General features: G+C 30.5%; 2 protein-coding genes across 6 annotated transcripts; one reads left to right on the top strand and one right to left on the bottom strand.

Annotated features, from left to right (window-relative positions):
• Positions 1-6,659: 6,659 nt before the first annotated feature.
• LOC101496477 (amino acid transporter AVT1I-like) lies at positions 6,660-8,651 on the top strand. Its single transcript, XM_004509913.4, has 3 exons — positions 6,660-6,803; positions 7,155-7,762; positions 8,036-8,651. Exons 1-3 carry the CDS (start codon positions 6,704-6,706, stop codon positions 8,552-8,554), a joined length of 1,227 nt encoding a protein of 408 aa, XP_004509970.1. The 5' UTR covers positions 6,660-6,703; the 3' UTR covers positions 8,555-8,651.
• Positions 8,652-9,651: 1,000 nt separating this feature from the next.
• On the bottom strand, positions 9,652-20,088 carry LOC101496812 (uncharacterized). 5 transcript variants are annotated; one of them, XR_003474282.2, is made up of 14 exons: positions 19,693-20,086; positions 19,526-19,588; positions 18,034-18,468; positions 17,437-17,508; positions 15,217-15,342; positions 14,874-15,086; positions 13,038-13,085; positions 12,032-12,193; positions 11,604-11,765; positions 11,160-11,253; positions 10,695-10,813; positions 10,522-10,566; positions 9,989-10,318; positions 9,652-9,877 (listed from the first exon to the last, which is right to left on the bottom strand). XR_003474282.2 is itself a non-coding variant. In XM_012718500.3 (13 exons), the coding sequence occupies exons 1-13, from the start codon at positions 20,011-20,013 to the stop codon at positions 10,085-10,087; spliced, it is 2,094 nt and encodes a 697-aa protein (XP_012573954.1). In that variant the 5' UTR covers positions 20,014-20,086; the 3' UTR covers positions 9,652-10,084. The 5 variants fall into 5 exon arrangements, 4 of the variants coding, with proteins under 4 accessions (XP_012573954.1, XP_012573956.1, XP_012573955.1 ...); XM_012718500.3 differs by having other exon boundaries at positions 9,652-10,318; XM_027337001.2 differs by lacking the exon at positions 9,652-9,877 and having other exon boundaries at positions 10,226-10,355; positions 19,693-20,088.
• Between the last annotated feature and the right edge of the window lie 372 nt (positions 20,089-20,460).

The raw sequence follows: 20,460 nt of genomic DNA on the forward strand, positions 1-20,460 counted from the left end.
TGTGATATGTGTGATAGGATCAATTGTGACCTCTTGAGAGTATGAATTATGAATATGTGATATGATGTCACCTATTGAATATGAATTATAGATATGTAAATAATTAATTGTAATAGAATTATGAAATGTTTATGTGTTATCTTGAGCTTCTGAATAACTATTGTTGATTTGTAAGGAGTAATAAAATATAGGTAAATTATATAAGTGACTAATAATTATGATTAAGTAATAAAAGTGATTATGTGAATTGTGTTGATTGAACAATGATTTTGAAGGTGCAAACACAAAAAAATGGATTGAATTGTATTTGTCTAAGTTTGATTCTTTTTTAATTATTTATTCAAGAACTGTATCGAATTTGGTGATTTTTTTAGAACGGAAGCAATAACAATCAGACTTAAAGAAATTAGAAGCAGCAGTAAAGTAAAAAGTGCATAAGTAAAGTGACACAAGCATATTTATCTTGGTTCATCACCTACTTAGTAGCTACACTCAGTCCCCTCCCTTAGAAGTATTTAACCACTAATTCAAATCCTGGAATTACACAGCACCTGACCCTACAAGTGAGTCTTCTCAAAACAACTTGACAACTATAGACTTTTTGATGCAAACAAATACATTGACACTACAAGTCAAATCTTCTCCACACAACCTGAAATCCACATATTGTTGAAGGCAACTACACCTTGACCCTACAAGTCAAGTCTTCATAGTACAACCTGAAAACCACAAATTGCTTGAGGAACACTAAAGTCACTATCGGGCTGGGTTACACAAGTTTGGAATCGATTATGTTTTGCTTCTACAAAGCAGATTTTTACAATTGATTTTTCACACTAAAACACTTAGAAAATATTTCTTTCAGAATCGTCGCAGGCCAACTGTCGTAAAAATGAAAAATTCTTGTAGTGTTTGTGTAAGTGTTTCTCTAGAACTTAAACTTTTGAACTTTGAATATGTTGAAACTTTGAACTCTCAAAAGTTTTTCTAAATTGTATGGATTTATGAGTTTTTAAGTTCATCTTTAGCCTTGAATTTCTATTTATAAGATAGATTAGAGTTTCACTTTTGTTCTTGTAAAATCTGGACCATATCTTTCTTGTGAACAAATTATGAGTGTATCTTCTTATAAATAAATTATGAGTGTATCTTCTTGTGTACAACACAATATTTTGACCATATCTTGTGAACAATATCTTCATGTGAACAATATTTTGGCCAAATCTTCTTGTGAACAATATTTTGACCATATTTTCTTGTGAATAATATTTTGGTCATATCTTCTTGTGAACAATATTTTGACTATATCCTCTTTTCACTTAGGTCAAATATTTTCTTCAATTATAATTCTGAATCATATCTAATTTTAGATTGTGCTCAAAACTTATTCATGTGAATCATCCTTCATACTCTTGATTGATTGCAGCGTGAATGAATTCAGGCTTGTTCTTGGATCTTCAGAAATTTTGATTCCGCTAAGTATTTTCTTCAAAGTTAATTCTTTCAATTAGAGTTGTTGACTTTCCATCAGAGCCATTGACTTTGTTGTTGGAGTCAGACACTATGTTTCTTGGATAATAATAGTCATAGGCAGAATTGTATGACTTAGAATTAGTGGCTTTGGGAAAATCACATTGTTGAATCATCAGAGTCTTTGCAACATTATAGGGTGCATAATCAGAGGCAACATTCGGAGTGTGTTGCAAATTTTTGATCAGCAGAATATGAGCTCTAAATGCATGACTTGAGCAATCTCTTCAAAGTTAATGATAGCTTGATATGAACTCTTTAGAGGCGTGTTGAGTTTGTGCACATCAGAGGCACACAAGGGATTCAGAGGCATGCTTTAAATTCAGTTTTCATATGCAATATTCAAAATCAGTCTTCAGGCCCAGTTATCAGGGGCAGTCTTCAAACCTAAATATCAGAGGTAGTCTTCGTAACCTTTAGAGGCACCCTGCTTTTAGAGGGATATGTTCATAGGCATACACGTATGCTTTTGTGTTCCTCTGATCTCATCCTCTGGTCACTTCATCTGATCACTTTCTCTGGTACATTCCTCTAGTTTTCTTTTTCTAATTGTTGCACAGTTAATGAATCCATTAGTCTAAGCAAATTGTTCTCAATAAATATTTTTGTTAACATCCCACAAGAGAAAAACCAACTTGGTTCCAACGAATTTATAATGCATGAGCCAGAGTGTTATTATATAATAAACTATAATTAAATGGTGATACAATGATATATGATAAATTGGTTAATTTTATGAAATATGATGTTGAGAATATGGGACCCGTGCCCATGATATCCATCTATTAATAAGAGGTGGCTTAGAACAACTAGTAATTTTGTGTGAAAGCATACATGAAGTGATGACTAGGATGATTAAGTAACCAAATGGTGTCAAGGAAACCCAATTATATTGGGCTTTGGAGTGACAATCTAAAGATCGTGAAGGAATTGAGGTGTAAAATTCCTATGTGTCATGAAGATGATTCTCAATGTCGGCAATTACCATGCAACACATCAATATCCTAACTAAACATCAATAGTGATCTAGGGAGTTGTGATATTGCACAAACCAACGAAGGACATCAATAGTTGGTATCACCTATGTTTTCTGATGTCTATGTGAGTACCAGATATCATGTTCACCATGTTATATAGCCATATGAAACCTTTCTTAAATGAATTTTATTTCCATTAAAATATTTGACTCCATGATTAATCTTAGATGATAAATGCAAACATGTTATGAATAAGGCATGCTTATTTAAGTAGTAATCGAGAATTAGTAACATGATTTTACTTTAAGTATAAAATTGTATTGAGATGCTTTAATTTTAACTATAATTTTGATAATAGATTTTTTGTGGCTTATTGTGTATTTGGAAAGGTGTTCATATGCTCATAATTGCACGGTCCGACTCTCCAAGTTCTAGCTTTGAGTAATCATAAAGTGTCATCGTGAAATTTTTGAAAACTAAATTTATGCTTAGTTTGTCACTCCATGTGTGCGAACTAAGAAGTCGACTACAAATAAATATTTAATAAGTGCGATTGTGAAATCATGAACAAGTCATTTGATAATGAAGACGTCTTTACATGTATATTTTTATGTTTTATTTTTAAATATATGTTTTTATGAATCAAATTTCTAAAAGATAAATTTTCACAAAAATAATTTCAACGAAAAAAAAATAGATTTTAAAAGAAAATCTAGTAGAGTTTAAATACGATAAACATAAAGGAAAAAATCATTAAATGACAAAAAATAGAAATAGATTTACAAGGAATTTCAATGCAAAACAAAAAAAAAAGACATAATTTTAATGTTAAAACGTTTAAAGACTCGCAATTAAATGGCCTCATGATGATTATATGCTTTTAATTAAAATGGTAGAACATTATATGAGTTTAAAGATTTGGAAGGCAAACTTTGATACTAAGAGCTTGAGTCTATTTCAAGTTTTGAACTAGGCTTTAGAATGGAAGTATGTGACTATCACAAAAGAACATGAATGTTGTATATAGACAAAAAGTAAATTAAATGTTAACAGCACACTCGATGAGTATTTCAAGTGCACTAATATGTTTAAACGCCAACCCACAGACAATGTTAGGGTCGACCTATTGACCTTATTTATCAAACATTATCGTTTGTCCTTTTTCTTATGCTACTCATTTCTTCAATTATTTGATTTTATATCTTGCCATAGTGTGTCAACATTGCCCTTAAAGTCTTGCCATCAACACTTCCAATGAAACTCGTCATACAACATATAATAACCAAGTCACTTGTATGGACAGTTGCATGTGTACGTATTTTCGTTAATATTTAATCACCGTGTTTATAACAATATTTTTCTTTATTAGTTGAAACTTGTGAGACAAATACATAACCTGAAGAAAACGTAACATTCTCGTAATAGAAGATTTATTTTGACAACTTCCTAATAGAAGTTTTCAATTAATATAAAAGAAAAGAATATATATTATTAAAATTACAACAATGTCCATATAAAATTTAATCTTTTTGTTTTATTTAATAATTCAATAATAATATATTTTTTTCATTTTTTAGTTCAAATAAAAAAATTGTACTAAAAACATATAAAAAAACAAAACAAAACAATGCAATAGTAAAAACTGTAAAAAAAGAAAAACTGCAAAATAGTCCAAAAATAAAAGAAAGAACTGCAGAGAAAAGTGCAAAAAAGTAAATGCAAAACATAATTGTCATATATATAATTAATCTTTAAAGTAAATATATGGGATAATGCACAAAGAGATATGTAGTTTCAATGTAAAATTATATAAGTGACGTATAAAATTAAAGTACAGGAAAAAATTTGTAAGTCTTTTTTTTTTTCGCTTCTATTTTACAATTTCAAACACTATTAAAACATATTAGATGCATTTTTGTCAATAATAAATATAAAGAATTATGCGCTAAATAATTGCTATTATTACATAAAAAATATGAGATAAATATTTATCATTGATAAATATTAAAAAAAACACGGGACGCCTCTTTATTATGAAAAAATATAAACAAAATAATAGATAAATATTTTTCACTAATTCACAGTAAAAAAAACCCATTGTTATGATAAATATAAAAAACTATGAAATAAATATTTACTATCAATATATAAAAAAACACAAAACAAATATTTATTATTGATAAATGTTAAAAATACATTGAACAATTTTTTGTGATTAACAAATATAAAAAAAATACTGAATAAATATTTGTCATTCATAAATAAAATAAAATTTATTATTTAAAATCTAACGCTTAAATGCAGTTTTGGTCCCCCTATTTTAACTGATTCGCAATTTTGTCCATTTATTTTTAATTTCGCAATTTTTGTCTCCCTATTTCTTAAAATTTAGACATTTTATAAATCTAAGGATCACATATTTTATTATTTTAAAAAATGTATAATTTTATAAAAATATTAGATATTTATTTAAAAAATATTTTTTATTATAAAAATCTATTTAAAAAATAGTTTTTAATTATTTTGAAACTAGTTAATTCTAAAAATAGTTTTATTTATTATTTTTTTAAAACTGATTTCAAAATTTATTATTTTAAAAACTGTTTTTAGAAGAATTTTTAATTATTATTTTTACTACTAACATTTTTATCATATTTAAAAGAAAACAGAATGTAAATAAATTTTTTTATATATATAAAACAGAATTTTACTAAAAATAAGATATTTTCTTAAGAAAAAAAAACATATTTTTTTAAATAAAAGACAGAAATTAATTTTTTCATTATTTAAAAAAATCATAAATTATTAATTATTAAAAATTAACCACCACCAACCATATTTAAATTAATAATTAAAATTCTTGATTTTTTTAAAATAAAAAAAAAAATTGAAGTTCTGTTTTTTATTTAAAAATATATATATTTTTCTTAAAATAATATCTTATTTTTAGTTAAATTATGTTTTATGGTAAAAATAAATTTTTATTTACATTATGTTTTCATTTAAATATGATAAAAACATTAGTACTAAAAATAATAATTAAAAATTCTTCTAAACATAGTTTTTAAAATAATAATTTTTGAAATCAGTTTTTACAAAATAATAAATTAAACTATTTTTTGAATTAATTAGTTTTAAAATAATTAAAAACCATTTTTTAAATAAATATCTAATAGTTTTATTAAATTATATATTTTTTAAAATGTAATCTATTATATTTTATTAAATAAAATATATGTTCCATTAGATTTATAAAGTATCTCAATTTTAAGAAATAGAAGGACCAAAATTTTAAAATAAAAAATAGAGGGATCAAAATTATGAATTTATTAAAATAGGGGGACCAAAATTGCGAAATTAAAAATAGACGGATAAAAATTGAAAATCAATTAAAATAGGATGACCAAAATTATAAATTTAAAAATAAAAAAAAACAATATTATAAATCAATTAAAATAAATACATCAAAATTGCATTCAACCAAAATCTAAATAGAACAAATGTATAATATCAACTAAGTTCATCTGTACGATTGCATAAACTCAGCACATGTTTCTTGCTAGTAATAATAATAATGATAATAAATATAAAGGTTAAACATGAATAAATAAAGGCCAAATCATTCAAAATAGAGATTTAAAGGAAAATAAAAAACTGCCCTAAAAAAAAGGTACCTTGCACAGTCATAAAAAAAGTTGATCATGACACATGTGATGGCTTCTGTGTGTGGTGCTTGCTTACACTTTTATATTATTAATTATTAATAGCAACCTAACACTTTTATATTATTAATTATTAATAAAGATAAAGATGATAATAATTATAAAAAGCTTAAACGTATGATTGGTATCAGTAATTATGCGCTATTTTTTATTTTAGTTTTCTTTTTTTTTAATGCATGTAAAATTAATGTTTATTAGAAAGAATTCCTGTAATATTCATAATTTTTTATTTTAATTCTTCAATTAAAATTTAGGAGAACTAAAAAAACGTGGTCTAATTAAGGACACCATGCACTATCTCTAGTTTAAATCAAGTATTGTAGCTTCGAGTGAAGTGCATGATGAATCATTATTAAGAGTGCTTTATTTATGGAATACCACGTAAAACTGTTTAACCAATTATCGAGTCATTAATATATATATATATATATATATGATTTGGTTTGGTTGCAAGAGTAACTATCTTGAGAGAATATGGAGACAGAAAGGCAGCTTCATGTTTCAAATTCAGGGCAGCATAATGAAGGAACCTCTTTTTTCCAAACATGTTTCAATGGACTAAACACCTTAGCAGGTCTCACATTCTCTCTTTCTCAAACTCTTGTTTGAAAACTAAGTCATTAGTCATATATGCAAAAACATGTTTGCTAAGAATATTCTTTGAAAATGTTGGCAGAATGTTAGAAACATAATGGTTCTTCAATTATAATATTCTTAGTAAAAAATTGCATATGTACAACTGTATTAAGATTATTTGGCATCACTATATTAAGATTCATCAAGTTTATCTGGTTAATCAGTTATAGCTGCTACCAAAGAACTCAAAATAAAGAGCTTCTCAAATAAAGCAGAGTTCTTTAGCTATAAATAATTGTGTGCTTCTATGTTCTAATTCTAACTAGGATAGGATAATTTGTTTTTCTAGGTATTGGGATGCTATCAATGCCATATGCAGTTTCTCAAGGAGGGTGGCTGAGTTTTATGCTACTAGTTATTTTAGCCATGATATGTTGGTACACAGCTTTACTTCAAGGAAGGTGTATGAATGAACAACCACTAATCAAATCCTATGCTGACATAGGTGAAGTTGCTTTTGGGTACAAAGGAAGAGCTGTGATAGCCAGTTTCATATATGTAGAGCTATTTTTAGTTGCTGTGGAGCTTCTTATATTAGAAGGTGACAATTTGGAGAAGTTGTTTCCAAATATGAGTTTGACAATTTTTGGACTTAGAATTGGAAGTAAAAAAGGTTTTGTGTTACTCACTGCTTTGATATTATTACCAACAACTTGGTTGAGAAGCTTAGGAGCTCTGGCTTATATTTCTTTTGGTGGTGTAGTTTCATCTGTTATTTTAATTGGTTGTGTTGTGTGGGTGGGAGAAGTTGATGGTGTTGGGTTTAATGAAAGAGGCAAGTTTGTAAATTTGAGAGGCTTGTCTACTTCTATGAGCTTTTTTGCTTTCTGTTACTGTGCTCATGCATTAATGCCCACAATATGCAATTCCATGAAAGATAGAAAGCAGTTTTCCAAGGTATGTTGTGTCCTTGTAATCACATTTTATTCAAGAGGGAAATCCTTGTTATTTAGAGTAAACCAATTATTTAATCATTGAAATTGTAGAAGTTGAGTAATTTGATACCTGAAATTGTCAAAATTTCAAAATATAACAAAACTGACCAAATTCACATATAATAAAACTGGTATGGAGATAACTAAATACTATTTCAAATCCAAGAGATGAAGCCACTTAACCTTGGCCTATGTCTTGATTTTTCTAATCAAAATAATATTTTTCATATTGCAGGTTTTGCTGGTTTGCTTTGCAGGAAGCACAGTTATCTATATAACCATAGCAATGTTAGGCTACATGATGTTTGGAGATAATTTGAAGTCTCAAATCACATTAAATTTACCTATGAATACAATAAGTACTAAAATAGCAATATATACCACAGTAATTAATCCTTTCACTAAGTATGCTATCATAATTACTCCAATAATCAATGCCATTGAGAACAAATGGCATCTATGCAAGAGAAGATCTATTAGCATTCTCATTAGAACAACCATTGTGATCAGTAGTTTAATTATGGCACTAATTGTTCCCTTTTTTGGATACATGATGGCGTTTATTGGTGCTTTCTTGAGTGTGACAATCTCAATGATGTTTCCTTGCCTCTGTTATTTAAAGATACACAAAGCTGCTAGACGATTTGGTTTAGAGTTGATCATAATCATAGGTATTCTTATCATTGGTACATTTTTTGGAATACAGGGCACCTACATCTCACTTATGCAAATAGTAAATCATATAAAGCCATGAAGAAGGTTTATATGTAAGGTTTCAATGTAAGCATTTGTCGTTTTTTATCATTGTTAAGGAGTTATTATAATAGTAAGTTACGAAAGTTTAGTCTTGATTATATGGGCTCGGGCGCTCGGCCTACTTGTACTACTCTCTTAATCTAGTAATATAAATATGTAGACCACAACATATTGTAGAGTATCCTCTTACATTATTCTCATGCCTCATCGCTTTCTACAATCATGCAATAAATGGCTTATACGAAACAAATCTTGAAAAGTTGGTTGCGGTATTCAGAACAAGTGCATACTAAACTCCAAGTATACATCAAATTAGCACCAAATATAATGCTATACAGAAATAATCAAAGTCTCTCTCATTGGATGGTAGCTAGTATATGATGTTGTATGATAATTAAGGTCATCTCTAGCAGCAGAACTTAACTAGATTCTTGATAATTGGGTTCACCATTGAAGGAGGATATTGTAGGTGTAAAATGTAAAATTATTTATATATATGTGAATTTATTCTTATTCATAAAATAATAATTGAGAAATGATTTGTAGGAATTATTTCCAAGAAATAGGTTAATATGTAGGAGTCATTTTAAGTTCTTAAGAAGTTACACCTGAAAAAAAAATTACTAAGTTGTTAAAATTAATGTGACATTCCAGGGACCTAACTTTTTTATGCATGGAATGGAGTGTATAAAACTTTTTTACACAAATAACTAATCAAATTAATCACAACGTTATTTTATTTTTTTACTTAATAAATTATACGATAAGATGTATTTAAATGCTTATGTAAAAAAAATTACATTCTCAATGCATATAGATTTAATTCTTATTTTCTTTTAAAAAATATTTAATTCTTATTTTTTCTTCTATATATATCACTACGATGTGTGCAATAGTTGGGACAAATTTTATTTCCTTTTTCCCTTTATGATGATCATTTTATTTAGACTGATTTATATATACAGATTAGTCTATATAATTGTAATAGAGTCTGAATTTTCAAATCATTAAAAATAATATTATGATTTTTATCTTTCTAATCCACTTATATGATCATGTTTCATCCTTAGACTGTTGTAAATACTGAACTAAATATCAAAATGCAAGAGTTGTAAGCAGGTTTTTCAATTTCAAAAATTTATGTTGCAAATGGCATTTAGTGTCGCTACCATCATGAAATACATTTTAGCAAGTACATATTTCTGTTTCCAGATATTACATATTTCTGTTTCCAGATATTACATATATGTAGCAACAGAATGAAGTTTAAAAGTGTTGATTCCTGTATTGGTATATCAGTCTGGAAGAAAAACTTTGTTTGCTGCACAATTTCAACAGAGATACCAGTTAGCATCAGTGTTTCTTCCATGAAAAGCTGAATTTAACAACTTTGTGGTGTCACGGAAGAATAAGAGCAGAATCATAGCATTACGTCGAATATTCTGCGGTGTAATGGGGATACAAAAATCCTTTTCCACTATCTACTAATTCATTGTTCCTGTAGAACTCTGAAGAAAATTGATTTCTACTAGTACTTGGCGAATCCAACATTATGAGCCTTGCTCAGAACAGACTTAACATCTCCATCAAATAAGTTGAATTTTTTTGCCACAGCAAAACCAGCATGCATTCCGTCTACTGAAGCACTAATGATACCACCAGCATAACCTGCTCCTTCACCAACTGGATATAGTCCTTTTACTGAAGTGCTTTCATAAGAGTCAATATCGCGAGGAATTTGAATTGGGGAACTGGTCCTAGTCTGGAACAAAACATGGTTTAGGGAAAAGAAGTAACACCTGAGAAGCAATGTCACGATAATGACAGCGTTATGCTGATCTAATTTATGACTGCATAATGAATCAAGAGCTGTGGAATACTATAGGGAAATTTAGAGAATATGTAAATACAATGAGGCATACTGTTACTAGAACAAACTGAAAAATCTATTTTTGTTTTTATTACCTCTACGCCATGAAGGAGAGCCTCGTTGCAGATAAACCCTGGTAACTGAAAAGTTTGGAAGTTTGAATTCAGTAAGGAAAAATGAGAAGAAATGTTTAGATCAACTTTGATGGAAAATTTTATGAAGACAGTTGTATTGTGTGTATATATGTAAGAACATGGAAACTACAAACCTCCTTGTCAAACGTTGCAAGTGAATGCTTCAAAGCTTCAATAATGTGTGATGGATATAGCAGATGAAGATTTGATGCCTTCACACCCAAGCGATAACTTGATGGCGGAACAGATGTAACTGGCACAAACTAGTTAAGTTAATCTACAAGCATAGAACCTGAGAGTAACATATAAATGGTACTCCATTGAGGCTCAATTATAAGTAAAAGTAACTAACTACACACACATTAAGAATATTGATTAACCTAATTTAATTTTCTTGATGTAATAAAAAAAAACAATTGTATTTACTAAACTACCATTTGTTTTCATTAAATTTTGTTTAGGAACTTGTTCCATTGAAGGTTATTTTTTAGAATAATGAGATTAAATAGAGTGAAATTAGTTTGATTTTGTGCAAATTTTGAACCACCAATTATGACTTCTTATTTGCTTATATTTGAGTCAATGGTCCATAAATTTACCTGACAACTTATTCTCGAGAAAGTCTGGAACTGTCTGGACAGGCACTACAAAATTTCCTCCTCCCATTATAGCAGCTCTTCTTTCAAACTCTGTCTAAATAATAGTAAAAGTATTAGACAAAACACATAACATCAAATATATAAATTTAAGGACTGTGCTATATGCCCGTGAAGAACAAGGACGGTGTAGTTGAATCTTATACGCCAGATATGAATTTTATATATTGTACTATTTTAAAAATTAAGTAGTTAAATATAGCTGTAGGTAATGAAATTTAGATTTATTATCATGGAAAAACTGAATAATGAAGCTCCCCACATCTTCACTTCACAGTTTTCTTTTGATAATTATAAAGATGAAAATGGAAATCAAATAGAAGACATTTAGTTTAAATTTTAAAAGCATATGAATATACAACATAGATGACAAGAATTCAGACCAACCTGAAATTCAACACCAGCAAGAGGACCATAATAATTCAAAGCTTCAAAGTCATTCATTGTGACTGACACCACAAGTGCAGCATTTGCCCACCTAGATGCTCGCCGAGAAAATGACATGCCATTGATGCATATTTCAGATGGATTTGTACTTGTGAGAACAACCTACAAGTTCCAGTATTCCATACATCACTACCGGTTGATCGCTAAGGAAAATTCAAATAAAGAATAATAGTTTAATGCTCCGAAATGCTAATCCTTCCAATATAATCAAATGCCCCTCCCCCTCTTCCTTCCCTTCCCCTTTAAATTGCAAATCAATCAGAAGATTTTTTTATACCATGAAATTTAAATGTATGTTCATGGAATCAGCACCACAAAGAGATTAAGTTCCAATTAATCTGATATGTGAGTTAAAGGATAATGTATACCTGCCCACCTGGACACATGCAGAAAGAGTAGCAACTTCGACTCGCCACCTTTGAATCAGATGATTCATAGAAATCGTCTTTGTCAATATAATTGGCAACTTTGTAATCTGCCACCGGGACTTTACCACGTCCACGACAAACTTCAGATGCCAGTTCACCATACTACACATTTAAATTGGCATGCATCATAATCATCACAAAAATAAATAAAAGTTTGAGATAAACAGATTTTATGTCAGAATTGATTAGGACCATATTATTCTGCTTTTTCTGATACACACAGGTTAGATGCATACAAAATGGGCATAGTTGGAAAAGGGAATAAAGTAATGTCAGATCCTATAAGCACATTAATTAATAATTTAATTTGTAAAAGATTAAACTGTCACCATATTACCCCTCCAAAGAAAATTTCATAAAATATGCCCCACAGATACACATTTTTCACCACATTCTAAATTTTGCGACAACTTTTGACCTTTAAAAGACTAATTTGGTATAAAAATATTTGGGAGACTAATACGTTGACACTTTAATTTGTTAGAGACTAAAACAAAGATGCTCATTTTTTCACACTATTCCATTTTTCTGTTGGGTTCAACAAATGATGATTTGAGTATTCTTCCAACAGTCAGAAAGGATGGAAAAGTGTTCGATTGAAACAGTTAATAGCATTATTTGTGATTGCTAATTAATCCTTGTTAATAGTTGTTATAATAATAAGTTACTAGGGTTTAAAGTCTTGATTACATGGGCTAAGCCCACTTGTCTTTCTTATGTACTACTCTCTTAACCTAGTAATATAAATATAAGGGCCACTACACATTGTAGAGTATCTCATTACTTTATTCTCATGTCTCCTCTCTTTCTACAATCGTGATGGCAAGAATATCTGGGACTTCATTTCAATACTTATTACATGAACAAAAAGGGAGAAGCAGCAATTAGGCTTAGGTATATTCCTATCAAAAAACAATGGTGCAGAAAAAAATTGACTCATACAAACCTGTATTTTGTTTATTAGTTCTTGAGGATGCTCAATCCGTAGCCCTACCTGTTTATAACGTATAAAGGGGAAAACAACTCAAAAGGGAAGGGAAAGAAAATCGTAACATGTACAAATGTCAAAGCTAACATTACACCATCATTTTATTCCACTAAAAATACAATAATGACAAAAATGAATTTGGCCAATCTGGAACTTTCTATGAGAATTGGGCCTGCCTTAGGAATCTACATTAGTGTCTCCTTAATTTAAATTAGAACTTTGCCAAGCTATAACAAATAGTGGCAAGTCTTACAAATGTATCTATGTTTCTTGTAAATCCTATTTATGAAATTTCCCAAATCGTGTCCATCCTGAGCTACATTCCCTTTTGATTTGATCCACTCTAATGTATGGTGTCTAAGGCATTTTGCCCACCAACCACTCTAGGGTCCAAATATTGTCACGTTCACTAATATTTATTCTTGATGCACATGATTATTTTAAATAGAAAATAGATCATAGTTGTTTCTAAAGTTAAGTAAGTTTTTAGTCCTATAAACTTAAGATCTTTCAATTTTAGTCTTTATAAAATAAAAATACAACTTTTAATCCCAACAAAAACATCATTTTTGTATGTTAAGTTAACGTATATATTTTAATAAAAAAATTTCAAACATGTTTACAACAATATAAAAAGTTCATCCATAAAAAATAAGTTCAAAATTCAATTTTTAAATCCATATTTTCGTTATTTTTATCTTTAGTGTTTTACATTTTAAAAATTTATATTTAATTCATCTCAGTCAAAAATTTCTAATTTTTTGTGGATTAACTTTTTATAATGTTCTAAACATACTTGCAAAAAATCATTCAAAAAATTTAAATTTGAAGGTCAATTACACATGTTTCATTTCAGCAGGGATTAAAATTGTTTTCTAAAAATTTTTGTAAATACTAAAAGTTGTAGTTTTATTTTACAGAGACTAAATTGAAAAATTAAAATTTTATAGGGACTAAAACTTATTTAAACCTTGTTTCTATCTTCACATTTTTTTTTAACATGGCATCTTTCATCAAAGATCTTGTAGTTGTATCCCTCAACAAAATGATGTCACTAAATGGGTGTTTCACTTCAATAACCACCAAATACACCACTCTGTTTTATTTCCTCATCTAACTTTCCACCGCTACAAATGTTACTCTCCATTGTTTCCTAGTCGAGTCCGATGTTTCTTTGATATTTCTCTTTATCAACAAAAATAAACCCCTTGACACCCATGCCCCTAGTCCACACTTTGGTGTCACCCATAAAACAGGGAGCCACAATCATGCTATCAATGAAGACCTCCACTGTCTCCGGACTTTGCTACTGTTAGAGGGACATGAGAAGATTTTGGTGACTTGAAAATTATATCAGCAAGATTCTTGTCTCATACAATGGGCCACCAATGGAACCTTTTCTCAGCAGCTATAAACTATTCATCTTGAGGGCAAGGTGAAACTTTAGGGGGTAGTATCTATACCTTATTAGTTGAGGGAATTAAAGGTTATAATTATTTAGTTATTGAGTTAGTAGGAAGATAGAAGAAATAAGGCATGTCGTCTATAGATAAGAAAAGGGATCAAGAAAGATAATTAGCTAGTCATTTCAGTGGATTAGGGGCTATGTTGGGAAGTTGCAAACCCTTGAAGCTCTACATTATTGTTCAGTAAGGAGATTTCCCCTAATTCCTTGTAATAGAACTTCAACTCATATCAGATATGCAAACCTTACACAAGGAAATGCAATAGACAAGCATCCCAATTTCAATAAATTGAATTGCAGATTAAAAGTTGATGTCTACGTAAACTCACAGCAAAATCTTTGGGTACCAATTCCACATTGTGACTAAGAAGCATTTGATATGTATCACGAGCAGAATGACCCACAGCCAGAATAACTGCATCACATTCCAACTTTTGACTTTTTAAACGTAATTCATCAGCTGATTCAGATATCATAACCCCGAGAACATGTCCATTTTCTATATGTAGATCATCCACTCTTGTTCCAAACTTTATGGTTACCTGCAATAAAAGAAGCAGCATTGTGAATTGGACAGTATGACAACAACTGCAAGAAGAAAAGTTACACTAAGCACGATAGAAAATTACAGACATGAGTTTATTTTAAATGCAAAGAAGTTATCAAACTCACACCCAAATCTTGCAGATGTTGCCTGAAGTTGCGAAGTAACGGAACCAACCTATCAGTTCCTAAGTGAGGCTTTCCAGCAATCAATATCTGTTTTGTAGCTCCAAACTGCACTAGAGTTCTCATAACCTAAAATGAAGATATCAAGTCAAGCATTCCATAACATATAAAGTTAGACATAAGGGTGTAATGGGTAAATTAAAACCACACAAATCTTTTCAAATTAGTTATACTTGTCCTACTAGCTATTAAAACCTTCCCAAATAAAAGATCTATGTTTGGGTAAAAACCTAACAGCGAAAAGTAAAAAGGTTTTCCCTCTTATTTTTTTTATCAAACATTTATCATTATCGGTTTTTAATTAAACATTTAGTCACAGATTTCCTTGTATTCGGGGTTATTATAAGTAAAAGTAAACTAGAGGTTTTATTATAAGTGAATACTTCACTAAGAATTAAATTAATAAACGGCAATAACAACAAACAAAGCCTTTTACCACTAGGCGTGGTCAGCAACATGAATTAAAAAACGCCACAATGTCCATCATGAATCATGTCAAATTATATGTCATTTAAATCCATATCTCTCTTAATGGTTTGGCATATTGTTTTCCATGATCTTCCACTACCTTGGTTGTCAAACATTTGAGTTAACTTTTTAACTCGTCTGAGTTCAGGTAAGGAATTATGGCTAACTCACTAGCAGAATCATCTTTTGATGGACTAGATCAAACTCGGTCAAAGGATTTTAGCCACTAATCAATTGCTTCTTATCATGAGCTGGTAATCCTTCTCTTTTCCCTAAACTGACATTCCCTAAAGCAACCTCACATCACTCTTGTGGGTGGGTCTCCAGGATAGATTACAGGTACCGGTCGAGTTTCAACTCTTCCATATTTACTTTTAAATTCACTCGTGTGTGACTAGTTGTCCTTTTAATTTAATATTGATCAGGCAACTTATTAGCACTCTAAAATGTTCCACAATTTTTAGTTTTGATACTTTTCTTATACAAAAGTACAAGACAGGACAATTGGAGCTGGAGATGATCATAAGGTCTCTACTACCTTGAACCTTCATCATTCACCATAAACACAATTTCATAGTCTCCTAACTCCATTGTGGTTTATGTCATCCATGTTTATTGATTGATTGATTGATTACTATTTAGTTCACAAGAAATATTGATGTTACTCTCAAAGTACACATCATTTTATGTGACTCTCGCAAATGTTACATTCTATTTGCAATTTAGCATACATCACTCTTTGCATAATTATCTACATCAGACTCTATTTTGTCTCATGTACCACCCATTCCTCAGTTTGAATCATGTCCCTGTATCCCCTAAGCTCCACAATTACAACATGACCATTCATTGCATTGATTTGGTTTGGTTTATTTTTGTGCTTCCATGCCTAAAACTCCACAGATCACTCTTATTGTTGATTCTCCCCATTCAACTCTTGGTCTAACCTTTTCGGTAACTATAGTCCCGTCTACCACTTCCCCTAACCTGCCTATTGCCCTTCGTAAGCACCCTACTCTCAATCATCACCCCAATTCTAATTTTGAGTTTTCATCAATTATCTTCTTCCCATTGTTCTTTGTTTATGCTTTATCATTAAGCATGTTCAAGAAGCACTATCTAATATGAAGCGATGCTTAAGGTCCACTACCGAATATTGTGTGCTTAATGGAGGTAACTAGATCTCGTGAAAAAGCAAGAAGCAAACTACTGTTGCAAGATCAAGCAGAGATGTAGAATATTGTCCTATGAATCGTATTAGTGATAACCAACTAGTTTTGAATCTCTTCAATTCCAATTATTCATGAAAGGATTAAACACTAAGAAGCTGATTGTCACTTCATTAGAGAAGATATCCTCCCAAGCATCATCAAGCCTTCTTTTGTGAATTCCATGTATTAGCTACAAGACTTGGTGACCAAGTCCTTACAAGATCCTGTGATAGCATGCATATATATGTGACTCTAGATGCATTGGACATATATACTAATAAAACTTGAAAGGTAATCTTCGTTGTCAAACTTGGTAGTCATTCTTTCTTTCTTCTCATCATTGTCAACTTACCATAGGTGGTCTGGACTAATTGATATGATCCAAATTTAGGGATCTAGACAACGCTTCTTTTGTATATATATTTGTACAGTTCTTCATAAAAAACACAACAAAATAGTCATCTTAAATTCAAGTGAAACTAACCGCAATAACACTGCCACTATTGCGTCCAATTCTAGTTACCAACTTTCCATCACTCCAGGTACCTGCCCCACCCTGCCACACATAAGTCCTTGATAAATGAAAAAGTAAATAAACAAGTGAACCAACATGGGTGAAAAGTAGTTGAATCTAGAGCAACATAAGAAAATCACAGGCGAGCTGACCAGCTATCTGTAAATCAATAAATCATCTCATTGGTGATTTTTATAAGCAATTTAGGAAGTCCTAGAAATGCATAAGTATTGCAACATAGATGAGTCTTAAAAAGGTGTATATAAATAACAATTCATAATAAGCTCCTTGCATATTGTCTAATGTGGAGAAAGTTCAAAATTATAGAAACAAAGAAGCACAAATGGGACAAAGAATACTCCCATGTATTTTCTTTTGAATAAATTTGCATATTTGTCAGAACCTGACATTTTAAATAAATAAGTGAGTGACTTTGTAACAAGCATCCAAAAATAAATTACTTTAAGTCGGAAGCGACGAATGATGCAACTATGAATTCAACAAAATCTATTAAACAGAGACAACCAACCATCACTCAAAGAAATAAATAAATATGAATAGTACAACCTCCCCAAAGCAGAAGTTACTGTCCAATTCCAATATTCGCCGAACTATAAGAGCACCAATATCACGCCCCCTCTTTTCAACCGGTTGACCTCTTTCTATTAGCGTGACATCTGCACCAAGCTCTGCGAGAACAAGAGCGGAAAATAGGCCAGAAGGCCCGCTACCCACTACAGCAATTTTTGGTTTTTTGATATCCTGCTTTTTGTACAACTTATTTGAGAAGATGCTGTGTCCATTTTTCCCTTTCGCTAAACCTTCCTTATTTTCTTTACAGTCTCGAATAATACTCATCAGATCACCAAAATCTCCTCCGTCATGTACACGTTCCACATGGCCAACTTTAGGTTTCAGTTGAGAAATACATTCCAAAGAGAAAGGCTCGAGGCTGAGGAGTTTCTGGACATCCATGTCCACTGTATGCACAAATTTGGGCTCCTTCAATTTATAAAAACCATCAGCAAAACAATATAAGATGATGCAAATGCAACAATGGCAGAAACTGTACTACAATTTAAAACGACATTTCAATCCAAATTCAGATGAACTTTTAAAACATTATTATACACTTCGAAAGAGGTTTTCACTATGTTCATTTGCAACCATGTTCTTGATTTTTGGTGACATAGATATCCTTATAGGTTAAAACCAAATAATTAAAATATAAACCCTATGAACTCATTATATTAATACGTAACATAAGAGTCCAAGAGTGCAACAAATTAGTGTTTTCTTTTTCCTTTTCATATTTTTACTCTTCCATTCCACCAGTCTTTAATAAAAAAGGGTTCATGACTACGATATGGGATGCGACATTAAAGTCATTGATGTCTCCACATTTGCAACATGACTACATTTATAGCTACATTGGTTGCATTTGACCACATTATCAAGGATTGTGACTCAACCACAATTTAAAACCTTGAATATCAATGATTCACTATGGTATCACATTTTATTTCCTGATTTTAAATATATTGCGTTTAGATAATAGTTTTGTTATTTTTCTTCTACAGATTTGAAAGTCTTAAAATTTGGATTGAGCCTAACTCAGCCCTACAAGATAAGGAATGTGGATTCCCTCAAGTCAGGAAATACATGTATTTGGGCACATTGGTGGTCGTCTGATCACAAAACCACTGCCTACAACAAGATTTCTTAGCTTAAGGGACAAACTCAAGTTCTTTGAATGCAAACCTCCTTAAGTTTGAAAGGGGGCTAATAGAGTATGTTTGTGCAATTGTAGTTATCATGCACCGTCCTTGTTGTATCTTTACCATTGTATAGTTTGTTAGTAACTTAAGAGTTAGTTAGTTAGTTGAGCTAACTCTTAAGTCAGTTAGGATTCAGTAAGTTTACTCAAGTTGTAAATATTTAAGAACTTCACCACAATTGTAATCAATTCAATGAATGAATAATTCAGAGTTGCACAGCAACTTTTGTTTCCACTAGCATGTTTTCACAAGATTCTAACACCACATGGAACATTACATACCTTCCTAGCATCAAAGGACTTTCTAACAACCGAGAAAGGTTCTCGCGGCAACATCAAAGCAACCTAAAAGAAATGAAATTCACATTTCAATCCACTGAAAAGACATAAAATAAAAAGAAGCTGAGGCCAACAAAAAGGCTCAAAATGAGTTTTGATTTTTAAATTACCGGAAACTTGAGAAGTTCAGCGATTGATTGAAGAAGCGCATCGGAAACTTCTTGAGAGTCTTTGCCAGGATCTTGATCGAGCGGAACAGCGAGGTTGAAGAGTCTCCATGTACCCTCAAACTGGCTCTTCTCATTAAAAATAGACAAAAGTTCTTTGTATTTGGACTTCAGTTTCTTCTTCTCTGACGGGTACAGCTGTTTGCCGGTTCTCTTCTTTGCACACCTGATGATATTACTATTGCGGTGTGTTTGGTTTCTCCGGTAACCGGGAGTGCAGAACCAGAAAGCGCTATGCAGCTTCAAGGAGGGAAGAAGAAGCATGGTCTGCTGAGAGTGAGTGAGTGAGTAAGAATAAATTATCTTCTGTAGGTTGCTGATTAGGCAATGTTCAGTTTGGATAAACAATTACAGCACACAATAGTGTAAAGTTATCTAATCCATTCATGGGGAAAAATTTAACCTTTAACCCCCATTTTTAGATCTATAATTTTATGAAAATGTCAAAATTATTTGAACTAGATTATGGCCCGCGCGCTGCGCGGATATTAATTAATTAATTTTATAAGTTTTATAAATAATATTTTATGTATTATAATCATTTAATTTTATGTATTATAATTATTTAATTTTATAAGTTTTATAAATAATATTTTAATTAATTAATAATTTATGTATTAAAATGAGGGAAATCATGTTTATCACAATCATTTAATTTAATTTTTAAAATATTTTGTAAAATTCGTATGATAACTTATTATATAGGATAAT

Source organism: Cicer arietinum, chromosome 7 (genome assembly GCF_000331145.2).
Source record: "Cicer arietinum cultivar CDC Frontier isolate Library 1 chromosome 7, Cicar.CDCFrontier_v2.0, whole genome shotgun sequence".
In the NCBI taxonomy this organism is placed as follows: Eukaryota; Viridiplantae; Streptophyta; class Magnoliopsida; order Fabales; family Fabaceae; genus Cicer; species Cicer arietinum.